General features: G+C 36.1%; 1 protein-coding gene across 2 annotated transcripts in view; it reads left to right on the top strand.

Annotated features, from left to right (window-relative positions):
• Nucleotides 1-18,081, top strand: part of ATG2B (autophagy related 2B) — a 60,204-nt gene that overhangs the window by 14,940 nt on the left and 27,183 nt on the right. For both annotated transcript variants that reach the window (XM_010987648.3, XM_064486230.1), the window contains 12 exons: nucleotides 2,321-2,417; nucleotides 2,925-3,110; nucleotides 4,084-4,238; nucleotides 4,329-4,434; nucleotides 5,126-5,387; nucleotides 6,840-6,990; nucleotides 7,668-7,760; nucleotides 7,894-8,082; nucleotides 9,859-10,132; nucleotides 11,639-11,741; nucleotides 13,411-13,609; nucleotides 13,865-14,007. In XM_010987648.3, coding sequence (XP_010985950.3) covers nucleotides 2,321-2,417; nucleotides 2,925-3,110; nucleotides 4,084-4,238; nucleotides 4,329-4,434; nucleotides 5,126-5,387; nucleotides 6,840-6,990; nucleotides 7,668-7,760; nucleotides 7,894-8,082; nucleotides 9,859-10,132; nucleotides 11,639-11,741; nucleotides 13,411-13,609; nucleotides 13,865-14,007 — 1,958 coding nt within the window. The remainder of the gene's footprint in view (nucleotides 1-2,320; nucleotides 2,418-2,924; nucleotides 3,111-4,083; nucleotides 4,239-4,328; nucleotides 4,435-5,125; nucleotides 5,388-6,839; nucleotides 6,991-7,667; nucleotides 7,761-7,893; nucleotides 8,083-9,858; nucleotides 10,133-11,638; nucleotides 11,742-13,410; nucleotides 13,610-13,864; nucleotides 14,008-18,081) is intronic.

Here is an 18,081-nt window from a genome sequence, read left to right as displayed (position 1 = left end):
ACACTACAAAGATGACATAAGTTAGAGGCGCCCGAAGTGTCAGATCTTTAGTCTCTTTCATTAGACTTGTCTTTCAGCTGTGGGATCAAAATGATATGGAATGTTTCATGTTATTTTTAGTTCTCTGAGACTATTCACCCCTCAAGTAGTATGTAAGTTTGGTGTTTCACATCCTCAGTTTTATCAGATGTTTTTGGGAATGCATTATATATGAAAATAGGGAACTGCTTATATTGAATTTAGAGACGTTTTGTTTCAATTACCGTGTTACACTGAGTTTGAAATTTGGTATTTTATTTTATTATTATTATTATTTTTTAACATTTTTTATTGAGTTATAGTCATTTTACAATGTTGTGTCAAATTCCAGTGTAGAGCACAATTTTTCAGTTATACATGAACATACATATATTCATTGTCACATTTTTTTTTCACTATGACCTACCACAAGATTGTGTGTATATTTCCCTGTGCTATACAGTATAATCTTGTTTATCTATTCTGCATATGCCGGTCAGTACCTACAAATTTTGAACTCCTAGTCTGTCCCTTCCCACCCCTCACCCTCTTTGCAACCACAAGTTTGTATTCTATGTCTATGAGTCTGTTTCTGTTTTGTATTTATGTTCATTTTTTTTTAGATTCCATACATGAGCGATCTCATATGGTATTTTTCTCTCTCTGGCTTACTTCACTTAGAATGACATTCTCCAGGGACATCCATGTTGCTGCAAATGGCGTTATGTTGTTGTTTTTTTATGGTTGAATAGTATTCCATTGTATAAATATACCATATCTTCTTTATCCAGTCATCTGTTGATGGACATTTAGGCTGTTTCCGTGTGTTGGCTTTTGAAATCTAGTATTTTAGTTTTTTTTTTTTTTTTAATATTTCCAGAGGAAAGTAATATGTACCTTGCTCTTTGTGTGCCAAACTCAGAATTACTAATAATGAAATAATTCTATGAAAATTAGAAATGAAACTTTCTTAATCATGCATTCTAATAAAGATCAGAGACTGTGCTTTCAATGCTGAGAAATTACAAAACAGTTTTTAAATTTGGCATATGATCAGAAAGATTTTCTCACTTTCCCCAGCCTTAACTCCTTGCTGATTCATGGCCTGGGGTGTCAGCAGTCAGTATGGAACCCCATAAAACAAGTACTCCATGGGTCAACCTAGGTTAAAATTCTGGCTCTGGATCTGTTAGACCTTACACAAATCACTTAATCTTTGTGAACCTGTTTCCTCATCTGTAAAACAGGAACAGTACAAGAATTAGAGGAAATAAAATAAAAGCATCTAACATAGTGCTCCAATACTCAAAAGTGATAAATAATGATGATTATTATTGGAGAATGTCTTATTTTATTAGTTAGATAATGGAAATTTCTCAAAGTCACTATGTAATTTATTTTTTGTTTTTAGAATCAGAAGAAATTTGTTTTTCTCCTGGGAAAGATGCCATTATCCATATATAAATGTGTTTTCTTAATTGAATTATTTTTTAATTGTAAAATGGCATAAAAATAACAGGAGTCAGTGTTGGCATTAGAACTAAGAGGAAAGGCGAATGAAAACTAAGGCCAGCATCTGTAACTTCTCAGAATGTGATGAGAGAACAGAGTAGTTGCTTTTGTCAGGTTATATTCCACAGGAATCAGCATGAGAGTGGAATGGGGCTTTTTTCCTAGAGAGAAAAATGGACGAAGAGTTGGAAAAGAGAAGGGGGTTTCACATGAGCACTTTCTTCCTGCTGTGGCTCAGTGCCAGTGGGGAGTGGACTGTGTGGAGGGCAGGGGGCATTCGGAGGGCATGCTGTTGGTTATGAAGGTCTGTGCTGTTCCAGTAGGGAGTGTGATCCATGGGCAGACTTAGGACAGCCAACTTTATTTGCTCTTGGTTTGAATCAAGCTTTAAAGATTGTGATTTGAGTCTTTTGAAATGATGATGAGAATGAATGTTCTATTACTGCTATCTTAATATTCTTTCTTGGAGACTATGTCTTAGGCCTCCTCAAATACCTTATGTCTTATGCCTCTTCAGATACTTTAAATACTCAGAAATCTCAGAGATGTGAGATATGACACTGGACTTGTCAACAGGGAATTTCTTCAGAGGATTTTCCCTTGTAGGGCAGTAGTTGGTGGCCTTGTATCTTTTCATTTAGATTGTATGAATTAGTAGAATCTTAGGTGAAGGAATCTAAGACTAAACAATCAGTATTCCTCTCACTTTATTAAAATATTCTGGGATTTGTGGTGATCTTATAAAGATTGTTCATCCTGAGTAGGTTTCTTTTTTTCTTTTTTTTTTAAGTTGGATATTGATGGGCAGATAGACTCTATACATCTATTCCTGTCGCCAAGGCAGGTACATTTGCTTTTGGATATGTTAGCAGCTATTGCTGGACCAGGCAAGTATAACTCTGTTACTATTTCTAATTTTTTAAACCCTTTTAGTTAAATTATATAGCATATTGTTTTATAGGAATATGTGAACTTAAAGCTGTATTATAAATAAGAATCCTCAATAGTTAAATTTGATTGGGTCTTTCAAATTATATTATGGCACAAATTATCAGTCAGATTTTTTTGTGTCACATACTTAACATTTCAGAACTGACTGACTTACTTCCTTGGTTGGGGATAGTACTTCACACAACCAAGAAGGTATAATTCTTAAACACAGTAAATAAGACATATTAAAAGCACTCTTTTGAATGACTTATCTATCAAAGATAAGATCTTGTGATTCCTAGCTGGCTACTTAGAGCTCTCACTTAGATGTCTGATTGTTAGTGGTGATTTTGCACTGACTGTGGTAGTAAGTTGCATTGATATTGGATAAATGGGTTGAGAGAGAAATAATTAAGTAAGTCCAAATTTAATTACTGTTTTGCTTTCCTTTTGCATGCTTGTAGAAAATTCAAGCAAAATAGGGTTAGCTAATAAAGACAGAAAAAATCGACCTATGCAGCAAGAAGATGAATATCGAATCCAAATGGAATTAAACCGGTATTATTTGAGGAAAGATTCCCTCTCTGCCGCTGTATCCTCAGAGCAAAGCTTTTATGAGACAGAAACGGCTCGTACACCTTCTAGCCGGGGTAAGCAACTCCAAAAGTTGACTGCAGAGTCATGCGTTATCATCACAGACCATGGTGAACTTAATTTTGGCTGCTGTGATGTGGAGTGTAGTAATGAAGAAAACAGGAGATCCGTGCTGTAAGAAGGTTTAAATTGTGTATGTTTATCTAACCACAGCTTTACAGTGATGCTCTGGCACATGTGTGCTGCAGTATCCTTTCTGATTGTGTACTTTTGTTTTGTAAATCATGATTTATTCTATGGAAAGTCAGTTAAAAATGTGGATTTGCACAAAAGATAAATTGGAGGTAATTATTCATTTTGTCAAATTCTTATGTGCTCACATAATGATCTGCAGTGGCTTCCTTTAAATAGGAACCTTTGTCTGTTAATCTTCCTATCAGTTGTCTGTAAATTTAATCTTTACCAGTTTACTTTGCATTTACAGGTGTTTCAGAATGTGTAAGCACTAATACCGTAAATAGTAAGAGTCGATTTAAATATGGAATGTTGAAACTAAATAAAAAATTAAAGTCTACTCAAGAAATTTTGACCATACAGACTTCATTTGCATGAGGGTAGAACAATCTCCAGAAAGAAGGAAGTGGAACATGAACAGAATTCTAAATAATATATTGAACTCTTTTTTTTTTTTTAAGTAATAGCTGTAGCCATATGAAGCTAGGGATAGCAAGATATTAATACAGTTTTAGAATCTGGACTGTTTTAAAATCATATGACACTTAAAAATAGACCATGTAATATGGATTAGCATATGTTTAAAAAAAAAAAAAAAGTTCACCAGTAGGCTAGCTTATCCTTCTATTAGCTATCTATGTTGCATCCAAAGAAATTACCCCATTGGAAGTAACATAAAATTTAGGACATCACTGTATCTCTGAAAGAAGAATGTGTTATTAATATATATTAAATTACTTAAAGATGTGAATTGGGGGAATTATAATAAAGTTGACAAATTTTCATTCTCTCTAGAAGAAGAAGTTTTCTTCTCCATGGCTGATATGGACATGTCCCATAGTCTCTCTTCCCTTCCACCCCTTGGGGAACCCCCAAATATGGACCTCGAGTTATCATTAACTAGTACATACACCAATACCCCAGCAGGATCTCCACTAAGCACCACTGTGGTAAAGCATTATTTAATTTTTGTTCTATTCTTGAAAAATTGCTTCTAAAATTTTGCACTTTATTAATGTGCTTAAAAAATTGTTTTATAGCTTCAGCCAACTTGGGGAGATTTCATTGATCATCATAAAGAACAGCCAGTAAGAGGGTCAGCATTACCATCCAACCTAGTTCACCCAGCATCTTTACAGAAGACTTGTAAGTAAAAAAAAAATTTGTTGATAGTTTTCACTGGTATTTTTTAAAAACTTGAAAAAAAATTACTTTTGAAGAATGCCATTCTACTGATTCTTTTCTTTTTCTTCATAAAATTTCCTTTGGTCTAGGCCATTTAATAATGTTTAGAAAGAAAATGAAGCATTGTTGAATAATTCACTGTGAAGTGTTTTAGAATAGTTGCCTATTTATTGTATTCTTTGTGTGTTTAAATACTTAAATATTTTTATTAAAAAGTATACCATTAAGTTTCATATTATTGTTGCAGTTCAGGAGTCTTAATCAACTATCTGATTTTTGTTTCACTGTTTACAGTTCCCTTAAGAGAGAACCTCAGTTTTCTTTTCTGCAAAATTTAGTTGAAGTAGACACAAAGCTTAAAGGAAATTTGGTCAGCAGCTTTTGGTTAATCTCTGACTTTTTCCAGGACAGTTTTATTAATGCAGAAGTTTTGTTCATATGTTTCCCTGTGTAACATATTTTTTTGTACTTCAATTATCAAGGATCCTGGATGTAAAATGCAGAAAGATTACAGTTTATTTTACTTATTTCGTTGATTCAAACTGTTCACATTACAGGTGATCACACATTAGTAATTGTTTTATACTTTTGATGTAATGTGTTGTTTCAAGTATTAAATTTTATGTATATAATTTGAACACATGTATTTCAGCTCTCCCGTCTAGATCTGTGTCAGTGGATGAATCCAGGCCTGAACTTATTTTTAGACTAGCTGTGGGAACTTTTTCAGTCTCTGTGCTTCACATCGATCCTTTATCTCCACCTGAAACGTCACTGAACCTTAATCCGTTGACATCTATGGCGATAGCTTTCTTTACTTGTATAGAAAAGATTGATCCAGCAAGATTTTCAACAGAAGATTTTAAGTCTTTCCGAGCGGTATTTGCAGAAGCTTGCTCACATGATCACCTTAGGTAAACTCTTGTATTTGTTAATGATCCTTGGAAAAGAACCAAATATGGACTTTTCATTTATCCATCTACCCATCTCCATTTGTTTTTCTAATTCACGTTTTATTTGTAAATGAGTGGAATGAGGTTTTCTTGCAGTACTGCAAAGATGTTTACCATAGAATGTCTCACTCAGGTTATTTGGCACGTGAAACATTCAGATATAAGATCTAGGTAATCTGGAGTTTTCTGATTATCTTTTCTTTAGTTCCCTGCCCTGCTTTTGTCAAGTTTCTTTGGCCACATTTTGCCATCATTCTCCACTGACACCATTATGATCATAAAAATGGTTCTTATTGTCACTGGCTTAGCAGAGATGGCGGTGGTGAGAATAGAATGAACTGATGAAAAGGGTCTTGGGAGTGATTCATACGCCACTGCCCGTGGGGTGGGAAGTGATACCAAGGCTGATCCTGAGCTTGAATTCTACATTTTCAACTTCCGCTTAAAAAAAAAGAATCAAAGCTGTTGAAATAGCTACCGATCTTTTCATGGGTTGAGTCCTAATAGATGAAGAGATAATTAAATTTATAAGTATGTATAATATTGTTACTGTGTAAGTGGTATTTTAATGAGACTGACCTATAAATTCTCCAGTCATATTTTATATAATGACTGAGGCTCATATGTTATTATTTTTAGAAAATATTTTGGGCTTGTGTTTTAACTTTAAATTCTTTGAAGCATTAAAATTAATATGCAAAGTAGCTTTTATATCTAGCATATCTAGCAAAAGAAACTATAGGTTAGGACCATAATATTTATAATAAAACTGCAAAAATATTTTTTCCTTCCCATTTTTGACAAGGTTTCAAGTATCTGCCAGTAGGAAATACAACAGAAGTAACAAAAACTAGATACAGAACTTCATTTGAGTTCTACTGACTGAAGTTTTTAAGATATTGCATGATTCCTCTAGATAATTGTAAAAAACTATTACATATATTTTACGGATTTGAAAGGCTTTATCCACTGCAGTGTAAATTTTTAAATGTAGAAGAGGGAAGGGCAGTGTTGGGAAACATATCTTGGATAATTTCCTGTCAACAGGTCTGATTTCTTTTTTTTTTTTTTTTTCAATTTATCTTTAATTTTTAAAAATTTTGTTGAAGAGGGAGGTGATTAGGTTTGTTCGTTTTTGATGTAGTTACTGGGAATTGAACCTAGAACCTCGTGCATGCTAGGTATGCTCTCTACAACTGAGCTATATCCTTCCCCAGATCTGATTTCTTTCTCTTACATCAGGGAATGGGAAATTTGAAGCATCTTTCTGGTTAATATCCTTAAGAATATTAATTATTACTAACAATTTGAACTTGTCAGAACAGGTGGGAATTAACACGTGTACTATGCTTTGAGACATTGTTTAATCTAGAAGTGTATGGATACACTTACATGCTGTGTTTTTCCTAATAGATTTATAGGTACTGGCATCAAAGTGTCCTATGAACAAAGGCAAAGATCATCTTCCCGATATTTCAGTACTGATATGTCCATTGGGCAAATGGAACTTTTGGAGTGCCTGTTTCCGACTGATTTTCATTCTGTTCCTCCTCACTATACAGAGGTAAATGCTAGATGCTTTCCTTTTGGGATTATTCTTTAAATCTGTCTTGCTTTTTAAGAATTGTATGAATAGCAATGATTTTCTTAAAAAAGACATAGGAAGAAGTTTTTTGTGCATGTTTGCATTTGTATTTTGTTGAAATAGATTTTTAATTATGGCATTCAAAGGGATTATAAGAGTGAGTCACATTTTTAGAGTTGACTTGTTTTAGAGGCAAACAGGTTATGGGACAAATGACTTCGTTTCACTAATTTTCCAAGCACTGTCAATTTCAGAAGAGTTCTGTTATTCAGCAAATGTTTACTGAATGCCTACTGTGTGCTAAGTTCATTTATTATTAATCTGATTTTTTTCCTATCCTAAAAGCGGGTCCTAGAGAAACTTTTCGAAGCTATCGAAATAACATTTTTATTGCTATTGCTTTGCCCTTGTGTCTTATTTTATGTTCACAGGGCTTTCTGTGAACCCACGTAACACTCTGCAGATGTGATACTAATGTCACAGAAGTTGACCGGCTTATCTAAGATACATTGCTAGTAAATAACTAACAGTGAGACTTAACCCAGATTCTCTGACTTCAAAAAGCTCTTCCCACCGTTATATTAGTTCTTCTATTAATTGATGTGATTAATTATAGCTTAATATTGTACATTCAATTTATCTTCTTTGTTTTTAAGCTTTTAATGTTCCATTCCAAAGAACGAACTGACTCCCACCCTCCTGTGTGTCTTCAGCTTCATTATAAGCATTCTGAGAATAAAGGACCCCAGGTAAGAGATCTTTTTGTGTGATTACCATCTGTAAATTTTCATTTGATATATATTTTATCACAATCACAAAGTTTTAATTTAATTTTATAGAATTGCTCGTTATCATATTAATACTTTTTTTTTTTTTTTTAAGAGTAATCAAGCAAGACTTAGTTCTGTTCCTCAGAAGGCAGAATTACAAATTAAATTAAACCCAGTATTTTGTGAGCTGGATATCAGTATTGTGGACAGGTTAAATTCTTTGCTTCAACCCCAAAAACTTACTACAGTGGAGATGATGGCATCTCACATGTATACTTCATACAATAAGCACATTAGTCTGGTAAGTATTTAAAAAGTTGCGACTACTAATCATAATTATAGCCAGTTAATAGGCATACTGGGCTGATTTCTGAACTTAATGACTATTCTTAATGGGTTAAATAGCATATGTTATTAAAACAGCATTATTTGTAATAAAAGATGGAGACATCTTGTATATCTAGATAGTAGACTAGGTAAATAGGTTGTGCTATTATACTGAGTGAAATTTTATGCTGCCGTTGTAAACGATGGTTTTAAAGATGGTACAACAACATGAAGAAGGCTCATGAAGTATTATGTGAGAAAGTAGAATGTATTATTCCACATAAATTATTACAACTGTGTAAATAAAATTGTATATAGGGAAAGAATGGCTGGAAATACACCATTAGATAAGTTTTGCCTGTTTTTGTTCTTCAGATAGGTAACACTGACTGTTTTAGGGTGGTAGTGGAATTAGATTTTCTTTTCTGTGTTTATCTGAATTTTATGAACTGTGACAGTAATATCTTCACAAAACTGTATCTATTCACACATGTAATAAAGTACTTGAATCTCCTTTAAAGTGTAGCCCATATAATGTAGGATATACTTTTGAAAATGGGAACATAATTTATCATATTGTGTTAGCATCACATTATATCACTTTTACTTAGACCTGGTGCCTGGTGTTTTTTCTAAAAGCAAATCAAGTAAGTCAGATTTGCAAGATGTCTGCTAAGAATTTTACAATCAGGCACAGACAGAGACAACTTTGGCTAAAAAGAAAAGGGAAAAGATATTTTACTACATATTTGCCTCTCCCTTAATTAGTGGTGGGTATTCATATTAAATCAACATTCTTTAATTTTTTACTATCAACAACTGATAGTTATTTTAAATTCTGTGGAGCTAGTGTCTATATCTACTGTTAGCCATAGATGTGTTAGGATGATGATTTAATCTCTTGAGTTATTTTTGCTGAGAGTAGGGGTTAGTATTGGAAAGTCAAATAGGGGAAAGAAAGAATATGTTTGTTAAAAATCCAAGTGTTAGCATAGAAAGGGACCTTTCTAATTTAGGAAGTTAAAGACTGATCCATGAAATTGAGGCAGTTATCACCTACACTATACTCTGGACTAAATCTTTAAGTTACAGTACATTTTAGAGAAAAAATAGAAATAGACTTTAATCTGAAGGGCATGTTCTTTGGCCCTTTTATTGTAAGAGGGCTTTAAGTAAATGGTGCATACGTGTTTTGGTTTCTAAGAGTTATTTGATGGGATCATACCCTTAGGTTGGATGGGAGCTCAGAGTGAATCACTCAGGGAGTATTTGTTTAGAACTTGTGCTGTGCCAAGCCTGGGCTTAGTCCTGGAAATAGAGATGAGTCAGGGATGGGTCTTTGCACTTGGCGTAATTCTGATTTCACATTGAAGTCTATAAAATAGCATATTAATGGATAAATCCTTCAAATTGCATTTATTTTACTATAGTGATTTTTAACCATATTGAGTTTGTTGATAAGCTAATTCATTTTTAGTCTAGTAGGATGTGTATACATCTGTAGCACCTGTGTTCAGTTTTATACGAAGGTGTAACTTGCCAATAGTTCTGACTTTCGTCAGTACTGTTGCATTATAAAATTTCATTATGCTAAATTAACATGGTAGTAGTTAATACGAATTGTATTTTAATGCATTATCCTTAAAGAAGAAGCAGTGATTATATATATTGTGATGTTGAAAACCAGTGTCGTTTATGTTTATTTGTGTAACTTAACATCTTGGCATATTTTTGATATTTTGTGTTTTAGCATAAAGCTTTCGCTGAAGTATTTCTAGATGATTCACATAATCCTGCAAATTGTCGGATATCAGTACAAGTTGCCACACCAGCGTTGAACCTTTCTGTTCGCTTCCCAATACCTGATCTTCGATCAGATCAAGAGAGAGGACCATGGTTTAAGAAATCACTTCAGAAGGAGATTCTTCATTTAGCATTCACAGATCTAGAATTTAAGACTGAATTCATAGGAGGATCAACCCCTGAACAAGTTAAATTGGAGCTTACCTTTAGAGAACTAGTCGGTAAGGTTGAACGTGCCTGTAGAAGAGTCAGACTAGAAATGACTGTTACCAAAACTTACATCAAGAAAAACTATAACAGTCCCCAAATGCAATAAACTTAAAGACATATATTAGAAAACAAGAGTAACAACTTTTTTCCCCCAGTATTGTATACGTATGTAAAATATAGGTCAGTTTTTTAGAAGGAACTATGATCCATGATGACTCACTTAGAGAATATAGTGCTTTAGCCTACATTTTAATACTGCCTACCACTTACATGTTGTAGGACTAATAGTAGCCAGAATTTATTGAGTGCCACTCTGTGTTTGCTATGTGCTGAGCATTTCCCACATATTGTCTTGTTTCCTTTAATCGTCATAGTTATGATAAGCTTATTATTTCCAATTACTTTTGGTTTTTGTCTCTCTCTTTTTTTTTTATTTTTTGGAGGGAGGGTAATTAGGTTTATTTATTTATTACAATTATTTTTAATGGGGGAACTGGGGATTGAACCCGGACCTTGTGCATGCACTCCACCACTGAGCTATACCCTCCCCATCCCAATTACTTTCCTTTTTTATAACTGAGGACTCCTACTGACTTCTGAAGAGGTGCCTTCCAACGTCACATAGTAGTAAGTGTCAGAATCAAGATTCAGACCCAAGCCTGAACTAGAGCTTGAGCTTTCAACCATCATACTAGTCTCTTGTGACTTTTCTTTGTAAAATGTGGTACGTTTTCCTGTATTACTTTGCTTTCGTCAGCTAATGAAGACAGTATACAGACTTAGAGTGAACCCAGTGTGTGAGGAACTCTGGAGGATCCTGACTTTTTCTGTGGTTCCTAAGCAGCCCTCCTCTGCCTACCCCCCCAGCCCCTCTCTGCCACCACACCCCCCTCTGCTCACCTCCTTCTCTGGGAATAGGTTGCAGTTTCCCTTCCCTTGTTCTTGTTGAGTTTTACGTATCTATAGACATTTAAAGTTGACTTGCCAATTATGACTTCGTGAAAAGGCCTTTAGGGTTATCTGGAGCCTTCCCTTGTCTCTAGTGATAAGAAACTCACTATTCTAGTGGAAAGCCATTCTTTGTAAAATGGAATGAAAAAACATGTATGGGGTTATTGTGAAGAGATAATTCTTACAGTGCTTGGTACAAAATAGACATTTAAGAAATGCAGTTATTATCCCTATGTTTCTAGATTAAATGCATAAACTTCTATGAAGAAGAATCACTAGGTGGCACTCAGTAAGTGGTAGCTGCTGCATTTAATATGTCATGATGATTGCACTGTACACATTAAGGCTTTGAGTTCAAATAGCAAAATGCTAGCATCTTTAATTTATCTGCTCATCCTGTCTCCTCACGTGCACATGTGCAGCAGAACAAATGAGTAAATTCTGTAGAAGTCAGTGTTGCATCATGTCCCTGATTTAGAGGATCTTTGTTCCTCTAAGGAGGAAAGTACCTTTTCTGTTAGCATTTGAGAAGAAATGAATTTCAGTTAATCAGTCTGTTTTATTAGGGTCATTCCAGGAAGGTAAAGGAGAACCATCTATTAAGTTTTTCCATGTGGCTAGTGGAGGAGATGGAGATACAACATCGTCAGATGACTTTGACTGGCCGCGGTGAGTGCCAAATGTCTATGGTACATACGTTTAATGGGATTTTCCTTTCAAAAATAAGTTGCTATAGTTTTTTCTGTGTGTGTGGGCTTTTTTTGGTTTTGTTTTGTTTTTTTACTATTTTGGCTATTAAATTTAAGCTAAAAATATTCAGCCTTGATGAGAGAACCAAAAGAAGATGGAAAAATTAAATTAAAAAAATATATTGAGTACTACTTTGTCAAAGGTGTCTGTTAGATACTGACAGGGATGGAAATATAAAATGTGTTCTGTGGCCTCAAGTTACCGAGCCTAATTAGATGGACAAAAGAATCATTAACCATTTTAAAAATAGTTCATTTTTAAAAAGGGCTTTAGTGGAAGAGATACCATATAGCACCATTTGGTTAACCGTCAAATGAATCTTAGTCAGTGATTGTTTTAGGAAAGTGTTTTCAGGTCTGGGGCGCTTTTGTAAAACACTCATCTTGGGCACCACCTTAAGATTCTGAGACAGAGCCTGGGCATCAGTGTAGTTTAAAAGCTATAGCAGGTGATCCCAGTGTGCAGTTGGACTTAGAGCAGCATGGCTTCAGAGGAGTCTTAGGGAGGAGAAATCATTCTTTAAATCAAATTATCCTGATAGTGGGCTTGGGTTATATTTAAAAGAACTTAGTTTTCTCTGAATAATGATCCTTTATTATGTTGAAAACTGAGTACGTGAAGTCTCTCAAAGAATTAAAGCGATCTATTTCGTGCCATTTTTTTTTACCTGCCTTCTTTTACAGCCCTGCCCCCTATGTATCAGACTATTAGATGCCTGGGTAGGCATTATCAGTGCATGCCTGATAGTGAGCAGGAGTTTAGAGCCTGAGTTTTCATCATAAGAAACAGATCTATTTCAATTAAGTAGTTTGAAAGCATGATTTGCGTTAGGATATCTATAGATTAGGAGACAGGTTTTTAGTTTATAAATAGAAACAACTGGCACCACCTGCTTAGGGGAAAAAAAGCTGTTGTAGATGCAACACAGCTGCTTTGTTTGAGAACACCATGCCTCCTCGTGACAGCGGGCTGATGTGGTGATAAAAAGGAGACCACCGAGCCCTGTGCTAGTGTTGTGCCGCGGAGGATTCGGGAAGGAATGGCGTTTCTGTGGCACACAAGCTAGTGTCGTCAGAGGCTCCTGATATTTTGGGTTTGTAGCCACAGAAGACCACCAGTAACACAAGCCTATTGAAATTCCTGACGGAAAAGATGGCTTTGCTGTTCTGAATAGATTCCCTAATCAACCCCTCCTTTTTTCCACTCGGACAATTATATAATGTGAGGTTTCTCAGGTATGCAAGTATTCCATCATAGTCAAACAGATGGCATGTAGGTGAATTTGGCTTACTGATAATATATAGAATTCTTAGGTAAAATTTGCTGGCTATTAATGAAATTTTAAAATAACCCTTTTATTCTCAAAATATCAGATTTTCAGTTAGCCAAGTATAAAATGTTAATGTTCCTTTATTTAGTTGTTGCATCAATTTCACACTTTTAAGTTTACAGCAGTAAACATAACTAGACTACAAATTCGACTCCTATCACCAATGACTTAATCAGTGGGCTTTGTATTAGTTTGTATACAAGTTAGTTTTGCAGTTTACGCTTAGATCTTGATTTTTAAAATGGTCTCTGTTATCAGAATTGTACTGAAAGTAAACCCACCAGCCATGCATTCCATTTTGGAGAGAATAGCAGCTGAGGAGGAAGAAGAAAGTGATGGTGGCCACTATCAGGAGGAAGAGGAGGGAGGCGCTCATTCGCTGAAAGACGTTTGTGACCTGAGAAGACCAGCCCCGTCTCCCTTTTCTTCTCGTAGAGTAATGTTCGAAAATGAACAGGTAAAATAAAAAGTGAGCAAGCAACAAAGGAATTACCTTCTATCAGATAGCAATGGTTTTAATCCTTTAAGTAAAATACATTGTATATTGTTTTTGTTAGATTTTTAGTTCCAAGATTAAATAATGTCTGTTTCTCCCTTGGTTAAAAGTTATGTGCTTATTTAGTTGCTCACTTAGTTGTATGGGTAGAGCAAGAAGATAAATACAAAATGGTTATTTGATGCATTGTTTCTGCACTAAACTGTTATGTTTTAGATGGTGATGCCAGGAGACCCTGTAGAAATGACAGAGTTTCAGGATAAAGCAATCAGCAATTCTCACTATGTGCTGGAACTTACGTTACCTAATATTCATATAACACTACCTAATAAAAGCTTTTATGAGAAGCTTTATAATAGGTGAGTTTAAACACGTTTAGTTGAATCTTTGGGATCAGACTTCTCTTCCTAACTGCCTCCCTGTCGCCCTACCTCCCTGCTTTCCCTCTTGCCCCTTTTCTTCCCTTGCGACAGTATTACTGTCAGCTCAGTGTACTTGGTGTGGTGTTTACCGTAGAACTGTTACTGTCACAGTGGGCTGTTGTCATAGCGGAGTTTCCTGACCAGTGTGCCTGGTAACTGGGTTACTGATGTGTGAGGTGTTTATTCCTGTCACCCTCAGTTGGCTAGTTGCCCCCTGTCACCTTACCACAGGATATTGAGAAAATGCGTCTTCTTCAGGTACAGTGACATGAAAAGAGTTGGGAGGTACTTGTAATAGAGGACCAATGGGTACTAGTGTAGAGTCCGAGTCCTGGAGTCTTTGTACAAGGAGCATCCCTTCTCAGAGTTAAACGGAAGCATCTGGTTAGAAGTAGAAACTCTAACTTGTAAACTTGTGTATAAAACTGAAGTTCATTACATGTAAGTACCTTGAAACATATACCAAGCAAATATGTTGAAATAAATGGCATTCTAGGATTGGAAGGTCATAGACTCTTGGCCGGTTCACCCAGTCCCTGTAAGCTCAGTTTCCTCATCTGTAACATAGAGATGATACTTGAATGGGTCTCAGTGGGTTGTTGGGAGCATTGGATGATGTACATGTGGAAGGTTCTGAGAGCAGTGCCTGGTGTGCAGTAAGCACTCAGGAGTCATCTGTTATGGTTATCATTCCACCCACTCTGGCGTACCTGAGGGGTGGTCATGTAGGTTTCTAGAAAAAGATGTCCTTAGTGTCTGTCATCCCTTGCTTCCCACATGTAAGCAAATTATCTAAATTTTTGTTAATCTTCAGAAACTCCAAACTGTTGTTTCTGCTGTAGATTTACTTGGTATCCAATAACCCTGGCCCTTTAATCCTTAACTGTTAATACTAAGCTCTGGGTCTCCTCACTGGCAGCCAGTGAGCGGGACGGTCATCCTTAGAATGAGGAAGTTAAGTTTCAGAAAGATCCACTTAGTTCAGTTGTCTTGAAGATGTGAGTCACAGGGCAGCCCACTGAGGCGTAGGAAGAAAATGTTAGTACTTCTATTTAACTTAAAAAAATCTGCTTTTAAAATTTACATTTTTATGTTTGTTTTATAATATAACATAAATAGTAACATGTAACTTATAAATTCACATTGGAAGGCTTTCACAATTTTTTTTTAAACTGTTGGGAGTTACACATGATCTGAAGTTTGGAAACCATGACCTCTGGACTACTCTCCTTATTTTATAGTTGAGCAGTGTCTGCTGAGAACTAACAAATGTGCAGGGCTAACAGCGAAATGACACTAGTGCAAGGTCCAGCCAGAGGTTTATCCATTTCTTTCTCCTTCTGCATTGATTGAGCAGGTGGCTGTTGGTTAAACTGGGATATCAGAATAGTAATACGTACTTTAAATATTCCCTTTATGAATATATGTTCATTAACCGCTTCTTTCTTAAATGCAGGACAAGGTCTTTCTTTGATTATGAGCCACTAGTTAGCATTTTTGTTTACTGTATGTCCAGAAGACTTTGTCTAAAATTTTCAGTTTCAATTCCTTTAGAGTGGACTGAAAAAATAGTTTCAAAGCAGTCTGAGTGCAGAATCCTTCCAAGTGTTTTAGGCTTTTTTTCACTGAAGCCTGTATACTTAAGTCATCAGCACGATATTGAATTAAACTGTACTTATAGTAACATACAGGTGGGATGAACAGATTTGAAACCAAACCCAGCCGACCCTTGGTGACTGTACAAAACATCATTCAGCTGGTGGGAGATGTAGTTCTCAGGTGTGCTGCAGCGTTCTGCCAGCAGCTGGCAGTTCGCATGTGAGGGACATCAGTGGTATGGCGGGTGAGGGAGCTTAAATCGGAACTGGAGAGTATCTGTTCATCTGGGGAGCTGCTAAAGAGAGTTTCTGTTCTTTCTTACTCTGCTCACTTCTCTGTCTCTGGGCCCCTAGAATTACAGAAATACTGTAGTGTTCCCCATCCTGTGGATCATATAAATCACATATCTAAGTTGCTCAGGGTGTGAATTCTTTGCCCCTTATTTGGCTTTTTTTTATTTTAAAAATTTTCAGACATTCTCAAACTTACAGAAAAATTTGCAAATACAGTTCCAAGAGCTTTCTTTCCTTGAACCATTTGAGAGTAAGCTGCCGGCTTAATGTCGCTTTAGCCTTGAGCACTTGAGTATTTCTCACAAATAGGGACATTCTTCTACATAACCATAATTCAGCCATCAAAATGAGAGAATTAATACTATATGTTACTGTCTAATCCTCAGATCCCATTCAAGTTTTGCTAAATGCCTCAATATTATATATAAAATTAAAAAATATCTTTTTGAGCAGGAGTTATAACCAACTCTGCTTTTACTTCATACATGTAAAATACTGTTTTTTTCCTTTAGTGACTTGGTCAACTGGCTCTTTTTAGAAAGATAGTCCCAGGTACAGGAGGATTTTTTTCTATGTCAAAAATCTTTCAGAATAGAATATAAAAAAGTATTCTAACTGGTTTTATTAAATCACATATTTATTGAGCATCTATTATGTTTCAGGCTCACGGCCACAGAATCATGGTGCTGTGTCCTTAAATATCTTAAGTGTTTTCTTTCTTGATATTAGAGACATCATTCAACATTTTATAATAATAATCGTGTCAAAACTGTGTTTAGGCCAAAATACAAATAAAGAAAACATAGTAGAATCATTTGAAACTTACATTTACAGGTCACATATCATGAGCTCCAGGCTTTGTTTAAAGTAATAGTTTTTCTTTAACCTATGAAGGTAAGAGAATGGTTGTAGGGAATAAGGTAAAGAAAAATTTCCTAAGAAACTTCTTCGTTTTCACTATATGTTCATACAGGAGTTTAGACTAAGATCTGGGTTTAGACTCTTGTTTCTTTGTCCTGTGAGTAACATGTGCACGAGGCGGTGGGCCGCATGAGTACCGCACAGTTCTGGGCGTCACTGTCAGTGTGTCTGAGATGAGACATGCATCTGCCCCGTGTGCCTGGTATTCCTCACCCAGTGATGCTTCCAAAAAGAGACCTTTTAGGTGGAGATTACAATCTACTGAGAGTTGCAGTACTCAGTCCTGGTTTATACTTTCTAGGGCCTCAGAAGCTTGGGAATTGGCCCGGGAAGTTCCTAGACAAGTGGCTTCTCACAGGAAGGGGCCTGGGCTGCATCATCGCTTGGCACCTTGATTGGTATTCATACTAGGCTTTACGATGAGTCTGTGTTTCTGGCAGTCCTTCCATGTGAGTCATCCACTGGTCCTGCCCTCAAACCTGCAGTGCCTGCAGTGTGACAGCCACTGTGCTAGGCACATATAACTATGACAAAAACACAAATCCCTCTCTGAGGGGCTACAGTCTAGGAAGGGGAAACAAAAAAATAGCGTAGCGATGATTGAATTATGTATGTGAAGGATATGCTATGGGTCCAAACCTAACAAAAGTCTTTGTAGAGGACATTGGAAAGTCTGAGCTTTCATGGCAACATAAGAGATGGGTGGTGGGGATGGGGCATCTGAGTAGTGACGAGTATTTCTTTGGAAAAGTAGGATGTGGTGGTAGTCTAGCTTGACATGTATCCCCTCGTTAATCACCAGTGTTGACTTGACTGTTGCACTAGTTAGAAGGGGTTCCTCTCTCTGTTCCCTGTTCTACACGCATTGCTCATCTCACGCAGACTTCCCAGTGAAGCTGTGCTTTCTGTTGAAGAATGAAAAAGCATGTATCCCTAGAGAAAGTGAGAAATGGTAGAGAACTCAGCTGGGAGCTGGAAGTTACCTGGGCTCTGGTCCCAGTTCTCCCACTGATTAGCTGTATGACCTTGGACAGATCACTTAACCTTTCGGAGACAGTTTCTTCAGGTGTAAAGTGAGAATAATAATTCTCCCTCGGCTGCCCCATGGGATTGAGGAGAGTCAGATGAGACAATGTGTAATCTGCTACAGTTTACAGAGGGCTCTCATACACATGAACAATCTTCCTTTTGTTCTTTT

Source organism: Camelus dromedarius, chromosome 5 (assembly GCF_036321535.1).
Source record: "Camelus dromedarius isolate mCamDro1 chromosome 5, mCamDro1.pat, whole genome shotgun sequence".
Lineage (NCBI taxonomy): Eukaryota > Metazoa > Chordata > Mammalia > Artiodactyla > Camelidae > Camelus > Camelus dromedarius.
This window is presented reverse-complemented; position numbering and strand designations above follow the sequence as displayed.